The sequence below is a fragment of the Haliotis cracherodii genome, unplaced genomic scaffold, assembly GCF_022045235.1.
Source record: "Haliotis cracherodii isolate W230 unplaced genomic scaffold, xgHalCrac1.p SCAF_6, whole genome shotgun sequence".
In the NCBI taxonomy this organism is placed as follows: domain Eukaryota; kingdom Metazoa; phylum Mollusca; class Gastropoda; order Lepetellida; family Haliotidae; genus Haliotis; species Haliotis cracherodii.
This window is the reverse complement of record NW_027266319.1, coordinates 9567813-9584258: the sequence shown is the minus strand read 5'-3', so window position 1 is coordinate 9584258 and position 16446 is coordinate 9567813. Positions and strand designations below refer to the sequence as shown.

The window sequence follows — 16446 nt, the reverse complement described above, 5'->3', positions numbered from 1 at the left end:
AAAACTTGAAATATGCTTTAGCTACGTCACAGTCAGACACTGATTTTCAGTAGACTGTTTCTTTTGATAATGATAGCAATTATCCCTGTAGTTTCTCCACATTCCCAATGGTTGATTCTGACTAGATCGACAAATGACAAGGGTTTCACCATGTTTGTTTATAAACAGCTAAAGTAGTCCCTACTTGACCTTTGATATTTGCATCTATATCTGCATATGACCCCAACGGATATCGTTTTTTCTGTTGGCTTTATCCTGCCAAGAAACCCACTCATTATATGATAAATGAGAGTAACTTCCCTTGGCAGACAAGCCATGGACTCCTTGCGGGATGTAACAGTGTGGAACAAAGCCAAAAAACGAGGATCGTACATGGCATGATGTTCTCTGATATTTATTCGTCAAAACAAACAAAGAGTTCAACTCGAGTGCTGCAATCATTCCTAGTTTGCATAAATACATCTTCCCGAGGCAAGTGAGTTAACTCACTATAAAAGTACAGTTTCCGCCCTTGCCGAACTAGGCTGGTATTATGGAGTTACATTTTGGCTGGGCTAACGAGTCTTTGCATAGTCCAATCAAAATCGTGCACCAAAATCGAAATCCGGTTTGTTAAATGGTGGAAACTGGAGTTTTATAATCAGTTAACTCCCTTGCCTCGGGAAGATGTCATGTATATTACATATAGGGTTAACATACCCCAGACCAATGGATCACGGGTGAGGTGGTTCCAATGTGTGTCTGGCTTATTGTGTACCATACTCTGATGGCATGGATGATTTAACAGGATATCACCATGATGACTAGCTGCGGTCAGTGATCATGTGCTACACCCCATTAACGATTTTGATATTGTCTTAGTGCTGCTACACAGAGCTATGGGCTTTTCCATCGTATTTTCCTGAAAGATTCCCGATTCGGAACATATCACGCAAAAAACCCTGCCACAATGTATATAAATTGTAATCCCAGAAAAACACGGCAACAAGATGTGCTTCTTGAAGCACTGGCGTTCAAACATGTGTACTTATATTTTCGATCATGCAACCTTCTAAGTACTTATCGGTTTGAAATCATCGCGAGGTGCAGATTTTCATAAAGTATTTTTACCAATCTGGTCAAGTTTCTAACTCAATATGTTTGGTTTGGGTTTGGTTTATTGTTTAATGCCGCAATATTCCAGTAAATAATCGGGTGTGTGGGTGTGGGTGAGTGTGAGTGACTGTGTGTGGGTGTGAGTGAGTGAGTGTGTGTGGGTGTGAGTGAGTGAGTGTGGGTGTGAGTGGCTGTGTGTGGGTGTGAGTGACTGTGTGAGTGACTGTGGGTGTGAGTGACTGTGTGGGTGTGAGTGACAGTGTGTGGGTGTGAGTGACAGTGTGTGGGTGTGAGCGACTGTGTGTGGGTGTGAGCGACAGTGTGTGGGTGTGAGTGACTGTGTGGGTGTGAGTGACAGTGTGTGGGTGTGAGTGACTGTGTGTGAGTGTAACTGTGTGTGGGAGTGAGTGGCTGTGTGTGGGTGTGAGTGACTGTGTGTGGGTGTGAGTGAGTGTGTGGGTGTGAGTGACAGTGTGTGGGTGTGAGTGACAGTGTGTGGGTGTGAGTGACTGTGTGGGTGTGAGTAACTGTGTGGGTGTGAGTGACAGTGTGTGCGTGTGAGTGACTGTGTGGGTGTGAGTGACTGTGTGTGGGTGTGAGTGACTGTGTGGGTGTGAGTGACTGTGCTTGGGTGTGAGTGACTGTGTGTGGGTGTGTGTGACTCTGTGTGGGTGTGAGTGACTGTGGGTGGGTGTGAGTGACTGTGTGTGGGTGTGAGTGACAGTGTGTGGGTGTGAGTGACTGTGTGTGGGTGTGAGTGACTGTGTGTGGGTGTGAGTGACTGTGTGTGGGTGTGAGTGACTGTGTGGGTGTGACTGTGTGTGGAGGTGAGTGACTGTGTGGGTGTGAGTGACTGTGGGTGTGAGTGACTGTGTGTGGGTGTGAGTGACTGTGTGTGGGTGTGAGTGACTGTGTGGGTGTGAGTGACTGTGTGTGGGTGTGAGTGACAGTGTGTGGGTGTGAGTGACAGTGTGTGGGTGTGAGTGACTGTGTGGGTGTGAGTGACTGTGTGAGTGACTGTGTGTGGGTGTGAGTGACTGTGTGGGTGTGAGTGACTGTGTGTGGGTGTGAGTGTAACTGTGTGTGGGTGTGAGTGACAGTGTGTGGGTGTGAGTGACTGTGTGTGGGTGTGAGTGACAGTGTGTGGGTGTGAGTGACAGTGTGTGGGTGTGAGTGACAGTGTGTGGGTGTGAGTGACTGGGTGTGAGTGTGAGTGTCTGTGCGTGTGTGTGTGTGAGTGTCTGTGCGTGTGTGTGTGGGTGTTTTTGTTTGTTTGTTTGTGTTATTTTGCTGTATTTTTCTCAAGTATCTCTTTCTTCCGTTTCAGACTATGGATTCTCTACAGAGAACCCGAATGACATTCCTCGGGGACCTAAGTTCCTTGTCGAGCCGTCCGACACAACAATCCTGGGTTCAACAACAGCCGTTTTCATGGAGTGTGTCGCCCACGCTGTCCCCAACCCCAAGTACCAGTGGTATAGGATTGTGGGTAATGAAACCTTCACACTGGATGCCACCACGGACAACCGCTACACTCTGACCAATGGCCGACTGACAATCAACAACCCAACCTCCAGTGATGAGAGCTACTATCAGTGCAAGGCGGAGAACTACCTCGGAACTGTGCTCAGCAAGACAGGCCAGCTCTCCTTTGGAGGTGGGTTTATGAAAACCTTTTGTCATCCCCTTTTCCATCCTCTGGTTCTCTCAAACTAATATTACCTGCCCTTGATTTTCATTAGCCAATTTGACTTGCTGCACTTACTCGGTCTAATGGACCAATCAGATTGTGAGATACAAACAAGCCTCAATGTCTGGTTGGCAATATTAACAATATGGTGGCCAGTCCATTGATTACGATATTATTTGCAAGAAATTCAGCATTGAAAAAATGATTTACACGCGAAAGAAGGAACTCAAAAATAGGAAAGGAAAAAGGATCTCTTTGTGTCCATTAAAACTGGCGTTGTCAAGACCTCCCTCAGGCTTAAAAAGATAATAGAATTGGTTCTCAGACAATGGCTTTTGAAAATATTGTGCAGGCAGGCAGTGTTTTTTTGTTGTTGTTCAAGCTAGTATGTAACCAAATTTTGTTAATAATTTCGGGGAAATCATGTTGTTCTTAAGTATTTTAGCATTTCACTGCCAGGGTATTGTGTTCAAGTTGTGGAATATTTACAGATTTATTTTTTTTAAAATGGAAACAAAAACGATACCTGCGGTGAACGCAGGACTATTATTTTTGTTAACCTTCCCCATTTCTATTTCCTTATGTTGATGTTAGATTTGGTCAGTAATGAAAATTGAGGGTGGGTAATTTGAGTTTGCAAGAATGACAGGAATGAATGTAGGTTGACCCGAAATGCGAGCCCTGGAGGTATGTCCTTGCTAGAGATTCATGCTTGGCCAACGCCGTCTTGTAAAAATCCATGCAAGTCGTGTGGCGCCTGTACGGATTTCATTACATCGTACTCAGAGTTTTAAGTCTAAGAGTAGGATGGCAGTCATAAGATAGATATCATTTTACACAAATATTTCACTAAAGTTATTTCTTTGTTTACTTGGGAACGTGAAGTGATTAATTTGTTACAGGTGTGAGCTTACACGCTGAATTTACCATTGAAGATTGGGTTAGAATTGGTCTCCAGCAACCCATGCTTGCCATAAGAGGCAACTAACAGGATCGCGTGGTCTGGCTCAGTGATTTCATTGATGCATGTCATTTTATCCCAATTGCATAGAACTATTCTCATGATGTCAATCATAGGATTGTCTGGTCAAAACTTGATTATTTATAGACATAAACAAATACGTCAGGTGGTCAGACTAAGTGACTTCATTGAGTGAGTGAGTGTCATCATACCCCGACGGCATGGATCGTTGCTTCCAATATCAATCACTGGATTGTCTGGTCCATGAGGCTGGAATGTTGTTGAGGGCAGCATTAAACAAGAAATCTCCAGTTGTATTGTGTGTCCAATATATCTGTATTATGATGTTTCTGGTATTCTTCAGATCTTGGGGAATTCTCCAATGTTGGTGTGGCGCCGACGGTGACCAATGAATACGAGGGTGCTCAGCTGAACTGTCCTCCCATCACAGTAAAACCAGGTAAATAATTCAACTTACATACATGTGACATGTCCGCTGTGTTTCTGGTGTACATATTATCGAACACACTTATAACGGACTGACGGATATAACAAACTCTTTTTTAGGTCCCGGCCATTTGCTGTATATTTTAGTCAAAATGCTTGTAACAAAATAATGTTTATTTAAGAATTGACCTTCACTTTGTGTGAGTTCATTGGAGTATGAACATTCATAGAGTGAGGGCCAAACTGTATGAATGTCGGAGCTTGCGACGACGTTCATACAATGTTTGGCCCTCACTCTATGAAGGTTCATACTCTTATGAACTCACACAAAATGAAAGTCAATTCTTATAATTTTTTTATCACAATTTCTTACCTCAAAGGATGTAGGCCAAGATCTAAACACAATTTTATTTAGTACGTGTGACTTCATCATTGTTCATGTTTACACTGACAGCAATACAACAACCAGCTATATCGCGATGTAAAATAGTTCCTCAAAAAGAGAGGTGACATGGGCGTATGGATGCAAAGATGGTCTGTAAAGAACTACCTCAGTAAGTCAGTCACAATGACAGCGCGTCGTAATGCATTTACATCAAGTACAAGACGTCAAAATGGCCGACACAATAAACGTGACGGGAGAGATTTCCTAAGTTGTTAATGAACGTGTGGTGGTTACATGTGTTAGTCATCATTGATCAACTGGCCGATCATTGAAAGGTGAATAAAGATGCGTCAAACAGACACTAAGGTAAATTCATAGATTGCTGGAGACGGTCAATGTCAGCCTAGGCACGGATCGAGTCGACACTACGATAGTTTAGATGTGCATTTCATCGTTTGTTTTTTAGGATAGGCCGCAGCGAGGATATTCGTGAACAATCATGCAGTCTCGCTCTCTGACATTTCTCAATGTATACTGAAACGCTGAGACCAAGAATATAGGTTCTAAATGATCAGAAAGAACGCTTACCGTATTCAACGTAATAAGCGCCCAGGGCGCTCTCAAAATTAGAAATCGGGGGCGCTTATTAGAATATTATTTTGAGTTGAAAGATCGTACAGCCTGAAATGTTTACATGCGACGGATATATTTTTCAAGAATTTAATTGCCCATAATTAAGGGTGATATAACACACGAGTGCGTATTATACACGAATAAAAAAGTCTTGTGTACATTGATCAATCGGAAGGGGTGCTGATTGGGTTTGTTCATTAGCCAATATATTAGCAAATATCGCCGTGGGCGCTTATTAGAGCGGGGCGCTTATTACGTCGAATACGGTATGTGTGTTTTCGTGCTAGGGAATTCCCAGGGAAGTAGTCCGTCAGTGTTCACGTCATTTCAAGAACACGGTCTCGTGAAAAATGTATGAACGTCAAATTGTGTCGTTCATACACTTATGAACGTCAATTTCGCGGTCATATGACCGCTCTCTCGTCCAATGGAAAAGCTGTATATCGTGTAAACTTCAAATTAAAAAATTATAACAAACTAAATTAGTGGTCCCTTTGAGTTTGTTATAATCATAGTTTACAGTAATGAGAAACTTTTGTTCATACAATATTGGGGCAGTGGGGTAGCCTAGTGGGTAGTGCATTTCCTTGTCGCGCTGAAGACCTGGGAAATTATATTCACTTGTACAAAATTGACTAGGATCTGGTAAAGTCCACTTCTTGAATAGGGGGACAAACAAGTCATTGTTTACGCTCTACATTCTTTATCTATTTATTCTGACACATTTGATTGTTATTTGTTGGTGTCTGGATAAAACACCCTTCTTCAGTTATGCTTGGAGTGTGAACCCTCAAGAAGACAGCCCAGGAGCAAAGACCTCAGGCTCCATCCACAGGTCTTGCTCTATCCTTGGCTTTGCAACCCTCAGCATTAAACTTCGGAGCTGTGTTTTTTCCTACATAGTAATCATTGTCTTCTTAAGAATTGACTTTCTCTTTGTCCTTATCACTGTAATGAGATACTTGTAGAGAGTGAGGGCCTATTAAACAGAGCCATTTTGGTTGAGCTTAAAACTAAACAAAATGATAATTTGGCACTGTTTTTTTGGTGGGGGGTGAGAAATCATTCCTGCTTTAAAGAACTTCTTTTAAGGCAACAGGGGCATGGGTGGCCCAGTCGTCTAAGGCGCCGCGGTTCGCTGTGCAGAGTTGCGTCCCTTTGGGCACGCCAGAAACCTATGATTGTGGGCTGGAATCCCGGTTCGCCCTGATTATGTTTCTAGGTTTGTCAACACCATCCCGGTGCTCGTGGGTCCCACCACAAAACCTCTGAGAAACAGGTTTGTTGTCTTTCTTTGTGGTATTGACCATACTGTTGTTTCTTTCAGCGGCCAAATATCAGTGGTATAAAAATACTGTGGCTAACTTCATCCGGCCAAGTCTACAGTCCTACATCTTCATCTCGAACAATGGCAAGCTATACTTTTCTGAGGTGACACGTACTGACGAGGGGAGATATCATTGTATCGTTTCACTCACAAGTATTGGAGGGACCAGTAATTACGTTGGTTCTTCTCAGAATCCCAGTAAATCCAGCCTGGGCTTCAATCTCGATGTGGTCTCTCAAGGTACGTACAACCGTGAATCTTTATAGTTTGGGTAACCCAGCTTTGAAGTGGCATTATTGGGTGATTACTTCTTTGTAACTAGGCTGCCTCCGTGGTCTAATGGTAGAGCGTCCGCCCGGAGAGCGGAAGGTCCGGGGTTCGATCCCCAGCCGCGTCATACCAAAAGACGTTAGAAGATGGTACTTGTTGTTACCCTGTCTGGCGCTCGGCATTAAGGGGCTAAAACAAGGACTGGTCGGCTCGGATTCAGTATACTGTGTCTGAATGGGGTATTCATGTTAAACTGCGGCATGGTATTTCAGTGTGCTAGCACTATAAATCGGCATCAGTCCGGACTAGTACAAGCAGCCACACACACACATATACACGTGCATGCACGTCGCTATATAAGTGCAATAATCTTGGACGCGACGTTAAACCCCATTTCACCTCACCTCTTTGTAACTAATCAAGAAATACTTAGTTTTGTTGAGAATAGGCTGGGTTCGCACTTATAGGTTGGGTCCGCACTTATAGGTTGGGTCCGCACTTATAGGTTGGGTCCGTACTTATAGGCTGGGTCCGCACTTATAGGTTGGGTCCGCACTTATAGGCTGGGTCCGCACTTATAGGTTGGGTCCGCACTTATAGGTTGACCGACCATCTGCCCGGAGAGCGGGAGATCAGTGGTTTCATCCACAGGCCACATTATGCCAAAAGTTGTTGAAAATTGGTATTTGTTGTTACCCTGCCTGGCACTCAATATTAAAGGGACAAAACAAGTCGGCTCAGTGTGGTAGCCATGTTAAACTATGGCATGGTATTTCAATTGGCTAGCACTATAAGCCGGATTTGCCATGATTATGTTTCTAGGTTTGTCTGCATGATACCAATGCTTGTGGGTTTCACTTTGATGGTAAACATCTTAGACCTGAATCACTGTAGGATTTCCTCATGCCATGATATTACTGGAATACTGTTCAAAGTAGTGTTAAACTAAACTCACTCACTCACTCACCCACCCACCCATGCACTCACCCACCCATGCACTCACCCATCCACCAACTCACCCACCCACTCACTCACTCACTCACCCACCCATGCACTCACCGACCCACTCACTCACTCACTCACTCACTCACCCACCCATGCACTTAACCCACCCACCAACTCACCCACCCACTCACTCACTCACTCACCCACTCACTCACCCACCCATGCACTCACCCACCCACCAACTCACTCACTCACTCACCCACCCACTCACTCACCCACCCATGCACTTAACCCACCCACCAACTCACCCACCCACTCACTCACTCACTCACCCACTCACTCACCCACCCATGCACTCACCCACCCACCAACTCACTCACTCACTCACTCACTCACTCACTCACTCACTCACCCACCCACCAACTCACCCACCCACTCACTCACCCCCCATGCACTCACCCACCCATGCACTCACCCACCCACCAACTCACTCACTCACTCACTCACTCACTCACCATACATGGCTTGCTAGTTTCTGATTGATCATCTTTATGGGTGTATATACTCACTCACTCACCATACATGGCTTGCTAGTTTCTGATTGATCATCTTTGTGGGTGTATATTTCAGCTGGAGGAAACTATCGCCCCATCATCCAGGACGACTTCATCTCGGTGTTCCCCTCGCAGCCCAAGAAGGGACAGGACATACAACTGGAGTGCTTTGCTTACGGAACGTGAGTACAGTGGGGATTCTGGGATAGTAGGTCCCCAGCAACTACGGCTTTTATTTATTACCCGGGGACCAATCCCCCTATTACCGCAATCTCATTAAAATCAGACCTAAGTTCTCGCTGCCGCTAAACAAAGATCTGAGGACATCCGTGGCGGGTCACGTCAGAATGACCGTTCATCCGACCTATCAAAGCGTCGCTAACCAGATCATGAAAGTGACAGTCGGAATGTGTTTTCTTATCATTAATTAACGTTAATTAATCGTCTATCACTCGCTTCTGTGGGATTATACACTGCTATACAATCTCAACCATAGATTAGACATTCTGGAATGTTCGTTTGTTCAGTTTTCAACATTTTAATCGAGAACTGTGTCAACTTATTTTTCAAGCGTGGTCTGAAATGGAAGTTGCCAGGTTGAAACAAGTGCAGCAAAGCTTGAGAAAGCTGCTTTCTAATTGGCTGATGTCGACTTCTTGTTAGTCATTTCAGTTGTCGGTCAAAGTTTGTGAAAGGTTGTTCTGACATGACCCCTAATGGGATGTTCTCAGATCTTTGTTTATCGGCAACGAGAACTTAGGTCTGATTTTAATTAGATTGCCTATTACCTGACCCTAAAAGGAAAAGTTTGACCGTAGCTCTGGTAAAATGTGTTTATATACTTTTTTTTAAACATGTAAAAGTCAGAAGGAATGAGAGTAGTAGTCAGGAAGAACTGCGAACATTAGTGACATGTAGTTTAAACATAAGAGTTTTAGATACTTTCTATCATTAAACAATATATCATGTGACTAACCATGGGTCCGGGTAGTCCTGTGGGTACCCGGGTCCTACTCAGTACCCACCCTACCTGAGTACCCGAGTTACCCGTCCCAGCCCTACTAGCAACCCATACTGCTCATACAAGGAGACTAAATGGATCGGGTGGTCGTTGATTTGGTTGATAGTGTGGCAGTGTATCCTGATGACATAGGATATTGCACATGATATTAACCACTGGTTTCCTGGTCCAGACGTGATTATTTGTTGACCACTGTCATATAGCTGGGGTAAGGGGTTAAGCAACAAACCTATTCTGTTCTTTGCAATTTCTGAGTTTTGTGTGCAGTGTCTAGGATGAAATAGAGAATCGAGGAAAAATGTTTTCTATTTGTGTACATCAGCTCGAGTTGATACATGTAGCATGGCTCTGAGGTTTGCTGTGGAGGGTTCTACTTCTACTCCATAATACCAGCCTAGTTCGGCAAGGGTGGAAACTGGACTTTGAAAGTCAGTTAACTCTCTTGCCTCGGGAAGATGACTTTCAACTAGTGGTAATATTTTGTAACTAAAAAATATTTTGCTAGGATTCTCTTCACAAAGAAGCCATGGGTGGCAGAGATTGTGTATAGAAACCATGAAAAATTTGCAATTGGGTTGCATGTCCTGAGTTTGTTTTTTCCCATCCTGCAGGGGCCCCTTGGTGTACCAGTGGAGCCGTTTGTTGGGGAAGGATATGCCGTCACGGGCAATGTACTCAGACCACAACCGTGTCCTCACCATCAGGAACGTTGCCCCTGAGGACCAGGGGGTCTACAAGTGCCGGGTGTACAGTTCCACCACGAAGGAAGCCGACGAGAAGGGATACTCACTCAGAATTGAATGTGAGTCAGGGGATTTGTACCCTCAATTATCCTATCTTCATCTAACACTGATGTTTTCAGAATCTGTCATATCCTTTGCATGTCCAAACCCTGTTCAACATAATTTCTGACCGTAATGCATCACAGGCTAGTCACATGACCCATTTTGGAACCATACCATGTGTTATATATATATATGGAACGCTCTTGGAAATGTGCATTGGATAGAATCACTAAAATATATCAAAACCACTAAAATAATGACCAAGTTCCAAATGCATTATTTGAGATTCTTAGGGTATTTATTACTTCTGTGACTGCATACTAGAAACTGGTAATTTGATCTTTTTTATAGGAATCATCCGGGTATCTTCGATACAACCCTAGTCACATGTTAATTGTTGTAACCCCCGGCTGTTCTAAGGATATAGTTAATCTGCCCTCGATATATTTAATAATAGAAAATATGTTTTCCTGAGAATTTGGACAGGGGAAGAATGTCTGTATGCTACAAGTCTTTTTGGTGATATCGCTGCTTGTTTCTATCAGAAGGAACAGTGTAATTTGATTGGGGGTCTATTTTTAGTATCATGTCATTCACACCAGACTCAAAACAAGGGTGATCGATGGGTCCAGTGTAGGGCTGGGATAAGTCCAAATTTACTACCCGGGTACCCAACCCCCAATTACCCGACCCTACCCGGGTACCCACTGAAGGTTTCAAGAGTTGGGAACAAAGTGTGAAAAGTCAGAAGGAATGTGTGCATCGTCAGAAAGAAATGCGGGTCCTACTCTGGACTCACCCGATCGGAGTCCCAGAGTTAACTGTCCCAGCCCGAGTGTGTTTTTATATCAAGTAAATATGACTTAGAGACAATTATTGTATACCTTAAGGTAAGTTATAGGGATATGTGTAGAAAATGAAGGCGGCATTTCCTTGAGGAGAATTGTCATAGTTGTGTTCACTGCAATATTTATAAAATTTGATACCAACCATGTTCTTCTGTCAGTAAAATCAGACTTTTAATCAGACGAAGTCAATCTCAAGTCCTTTACTTGTCAAGTAGGATGTTTATCTCAGTGCATCGACATTAAAGTTAAAGTAGCTCAACATTCAAGTTCGACTTGACATTAATCGATAGCATTTGACACTTGCTCAGTGCATGATTTACATATCGTTAATATTTGTTTTTTATGTTTTGTGATTTCACAGCCGAGCCATACTTCACGTACCCTTTGAAGGACCAACACACCGATGTGGGGGGACAGCTGACGTGGCACTGCGAGGCTGCAGGCACTCCCCCACCCACCTACCTCTGGTACAAGGATGGGGTGCCTCTGAAGAATATGACAGGCGTCTTAACCATCCACCGCAACGCTCTCACCGTCCAGGGCCTGAACAAGGAGCGAGACAGCGGCATGTATCAGTGCAGTGCCACAAACCAACACAACGTCATGTACAGTACAGCCCAGCTCAGGGTCTTAGGTACGTGTATATAACAATCCAGTGTCATCAATATGTTTCAAACCGTCTCCGTGGTCGAGAGGTAGAGCGTCCGCCCGTAGAGCTGAAGGTTCGCGGTTTGATCCCCGGCCGCGTCATATCAAAAGATGTTAAAAGATGGTACTTGTTGTTACCCTGTCTGGCGCTCGGCATTAAAGGGCTAAAACAAGGAATGGTCTGAGTCAGTATACTGTGTCTGAGTGGGGTATTCATGTTAAACTGCGGCATGGTATCTCAATGGGCTAGCAATATAAATCGGCATCATTCCGGACTAGTACAAGCAGCCACACACACACATGCACATCGCTATATAAGTGGAATAATCTTGGACACGATGTTAAACCCCATTTCACCTCACCTCACAATATTTTTCAAGTAAATGAATGTATAAACATTACAAATGGTGTGCTAATTGTGTAAATCTGTACAGACATAGGGTGTGTGTCATGGCACTTCATTACAAGGGGAATTGTGCTTTTGATGTCTCTGCATGTCAAGAATGGAAGGAAATCCCTGTATGGATAAACGGGAGCAGTGAAAATGTAACAGCAGTTAGTTAAAACAATACGTGTTTTCCTGTCATAGTGTTTACTGTTGGATTGGTGGCCCATTGAAATACACAGGGTCCAATGATTATCAATGGTCAACTTGTTCTTTCATTTGAACAGGATGACTGAAGTTTTAGGATTTTGAAAGTACCTTTCCCAGAAGAAGTTCATTCTTTCACTAAAGTCCAACAGTCAATCATGTCTGTGTTTTCTCCATTATTATGAAAATTGTTAAATTTAATATGATCAAACAGAAATATCCAAATTTGAGAGGGGCGGTAGGGTAGCCTAGTGGTTAAAGCGTTGGCTCGTCACGCTGAAGGCCTGGGTTTGGATTCCCCACATGGGTACAATGTGTGAAGCCTATTTCTGGTATCCCCCGCTGTGATATTGCTGGAATATTGCTAAAAGCGGGGTTAAACCATACACACCCAACATTTGAGGAAGCCTTTAAGTTCTGCTTCCATGTTTCAGAGTTTGCCCCGTCATTTACGAAGCATCCTCTGCAGAGGGGCATCGCAGCATCAATTGGTGGCAACGTCACCATTGTGTGTGATCCGGAGGCAGCGCCTGCTCCGGAGTACGAGTGGTTCAAGGACAGACGTAGTCTTGGACTGACCAAGGGAGGCGATTCTGGCAACTACAAAATGTTAATGAATGGAAATTTGTACATAACATCTCTGCGGACATCTGACAGAGGACGCTACACTTGCAAGGTGACGAACCCCATTGGATCTGCTGAAGACTCTGCTGAGCTCACAATTGTTTGTAAGTCATACGTTTGACATGTTGATGTTTACAGTGTGTGGAGGGGGGGGGGGGGGCATGGGTGGCCCAGCAGTCGGAGGCGCTGGATTTCACTGTATTTGCATCCCTTGGGCTCACCAGAAACCAATGATTGTGGATTCGAATCCTGTTTCCCCCCGATAATAAGTTTGTCAGTACCATGCCCATCACTCTGTGTTTCACCATACAGTACACATGTAAGAATTTCCGAAAATAGGTAAATAGGTAAAAATGAAATTTAATTTTGAACTGTATCACAATTTTGTCCCGAATAGCCTGCCAGAGGGCACAGTTTAATATCCCAGATAAATCTCTGTACATGTTGCTTTCAAAACTTAATGTTTGGCAGTTGGCATTATTGATACACAGTTATGAAATGTTTGGCAGTTGGCGTTATTGATACACAATTATGAAATGTTTGGCAGTTGGTGTTGTTGATACACAATTATGAAATGTTTGGCAGTTGGTGTTGTTGATACACAATTATGAAATGTTTGGCAGTTGGTGTTGTTGATACACAGTTATGAAATGTTTGGCAGTTGGTGTTATTGATACACAATTATGAAATGTTTGGCAGTTGGTGTTGTTGATACACAGTTATGAAATGTTTGGCAGTTGGTGTTATTGATACACAATTATGAAATGTTTGGCAGTTGGTGTTGTTGATACACAGTTATGAAATGTTTGGCAGTTGGTGTTGTTGATACACAGTTATGAAATGTTTGGCTGTTGTCGTTATTGTTTCACAGTTATGAAATGTTTGGCAGTTGACGTTATTGATACACAGTTATGAAATGTTTGGCTGTTGTCGTTATTGTTTCACAGTTATGAAATGTTTGGCTGTTGTCATTATTGATAAACAGTCATGAAATGTTTGGCAGTTGGCATTATTGATACTCAGTTATGAGATGTTTGGCTGTTGTTTTTATCATTAATTACAGATGTTGTCCCAAATAGCCTGCCAGAGGGCACAGTTTAATATCCCAGATAAATCTCTGTACATATTGCAGATACTGATGTTGGGTTAGTGATACTGATATTATTATTCACAATTAAGAGATGGTTGGTAATTTTCTGGTGAAACTAATTACAATTTTGAAATGTTTGGTTGTTGATATTATTGTTTGGAATCCTGTCACAGCCCAGACGGTGTTGACTCGTCGACCATCCAGTGAGGACGTGCTGGTCAACTCGACAGCCACACTAAGCTGCGAGGCGTCTGCCAGTCAGAACATGGACATGGTGTACTCGTGGAAATTCAATAACCACCGCATTGATGTCGAAAAGAATCCTTACTACAGATTGGTGAGAACAATTTTGCATTTTGTGTACCATGTGTGCTAATTGTAACCCTTTCATGTACACAGAGACGTGACTGCCTCCGTGGTCTAGTGGTAGAGTGTCCGCCCGGGGAGCGGAAGGTCCGGGGTTCGATACCCAACTGCGTCATGCCAAAAGACGTTAAAAGATGGTACTTGTTGTTACCCTGTCTGGCGCTCGGCATTAAGAGGCTAAAACAAGGACTGGTCGGCTCGGAGTCAGTATACTGTGTCTAAGTGGGGTATTCATGTTAAACTGCGGCATGGTATATCGGTGTGCTAGCACTATAAATCGGCATCAGTCCGGACTAGTACAAACAGCAACAAAACACACACACACACACACGTGCATGCACATCGCTATATAAGTGCAATAATCTTGGACGCGACGTTAAACCCCATTTCACCCCACCTCACACAGAGACGTTAATTTCTATCCATCGGGGCAGTGGGGCAGGCTAGTGGTTAAAGTGTTCGCTCGTCATGAAGGCCTGGGTTTGATTCCCAGAATTTCTTAATTCGCGAAAGAACATATCTCACCACCACAGCATGTTTAAAGAATCTCTTTTGTTTCGTTGTCCAGGGTTCAGGGTTCACAAGGGGCTACCTGTACGTGATCAATGCCCAGTTTATCCATGCAGGGAAGTACACCTGCAACGCAGCCACGGGACTTGACATACAGTCAGCTGAAGCTACTCTCAGAGTACTAGGTAAGTGGGAGTTATACCCCCTGACATGTAGGGGATGTAGCAAAACTCAAAATGTTGCTTCTTAATGGTGTCCTTATGTTAATGTGATATGGCCAATTGTAGGTTTAACAAGAAGTGGGATCTGGAATTAGGGTTTGTTATTTTGGGTGTGGTGGAGGGTGTGCGGTCTTATTTACCTGCAAGTCAGTGAGAATGTTGTATTCATCCCTGTACTGTCCATCCGACTCCATTTTTACCTATAAATTTGTGGGCAGTGGGGTAACTGAGCCTAGTGGTTAAAGTGTTCGCTCGTCACACCAAAGGCCCAGGTTTGATTCCCCACATGGCTCCAATGTGTGAAGCCCATTTCTGGTGTGATATTGCTGGAATGTTTCTAAAAGCTACATAAAACCATACTCACTTGCCTATAAATTTGTCTTTAGAACTCATGGATTGTGTTTCCATGAATATCATTCAAAATGGGGATGTCTTTGAGGAATTTTTACTACTTCCTGTTTTGTCTTTCAAAAGCCCTACCTCTTATTGCCCTAGTGAGCATACTGGCCTGTCGTCTCAGGCACTGCAGTTTGCTTTGCATCCCCTGGGCACGCCAGAAACCTGTGATTGTGGGTTCATTCCCAGTTCATCCTGATAATGTTTCTAGGTTTGTCAGCACCATACAGTTGAGACCTGCCTCAGTCGGGCTCTCATCCCACATGATATGAATGCAATACTAATCTAAATGTAGATCACCCAGCGTAGAGAATAGGTCTTCAGCAACCCATGCTTGCCGCGAGAGGCGACTATGCTTGTCTTTTGAGGCGACAAGCGGGATTGGGTGGTCGATTATTTGCAGACTGCTGTCATATAGCTGGAATATTGCTGAGTGTGATGTTAAACAACAAACAAACAAACTTAAGAGTCAACCCACTCACTCACTGACCTATATCCTAGGAACATCATTATAGAAGGGATTTCACTATATGCCGAGTCGAGTAGTTGAGTTTGGACTTGGCATGTCCCCTACAATATTTGGTAGGTGATCAGTGGATGAAAGCTTTATGTACCATCTTGTGTTTTCTCTAGGACCCCCGGGCGAGCCTGCCGGAGTCTTCCAGGACCTAAAGGCTACTGACAGTTCTAATCCTCGCACAATTAAGATCATGTGGACTGATGGCGATACTCATGGGGCTGATGTCCTGTACTATGATGTGGAGTTCCACACCAACTTCAACAGTCAGTGGAGGATATTGAAAGAACGTGAGTCACAACAATCTTCCTCGTCAGACTTCCTATCTGGGCACAGTTTTGCTAAGGGACTGGTCATTTATTATTATGGGATGGGGGAAAGAGAGATTTGGATCCAACCGCAGCATCATGGCCGACGAGCCATTCACATGATCCATCTACAGCATCATGGCTGGGCCAGAGACCTTAGACACGGAACAGGGGCTGATCCAGCATTTTTAAAGGGAGGGGTCCAAAATATCA

General features: G+C 43.8%; 1 protein-coding gene across 2 annotated transcripts in view; it reads left to right on the top strand.

Annotated features, from left to right (window-relative positions):
- The window catches only part of LOC139444672 (contactin-like), a 53037-nt gene that overhangs the window by 17716 nt on the left and 18875 nt on the right, over nt 1–16446 (top strand). For both annotated transcript variants that reach the window (XM_071225604.1, XM_071225603.1), the window contains exons 7-16: nt 2423–2752; nt 4111–4206; nt 6539–6778; nt 8384–8489; nt 9940–10130; nt 11323–11595; nt 12636–12929; nt 14089–14252; nt 14850–14976; nt 16042–16215. In XM_071225604.1, the coding sequence (XP_071081705.1) occupies nt 2423–2752; nt 4111–4206; nt 6539–6778; nt 8384–8489; nt 9940–10130; nt 11323–11595; nt 12636–12929; nt 14089–14252; nt 14850–14976; nt 16042–16215 (1995 nt within the window). The remainder of the gene's footprint in view (nt 1–2422; nt 2753–4110; nt 4207–6538; nt 6779–8383; nt 8490–9939; nt 10131–11322; nt 11596–12635; nt 12930–14088; nt 14253–14849; nt 14977–16041; nt 16216–16446) is intronic.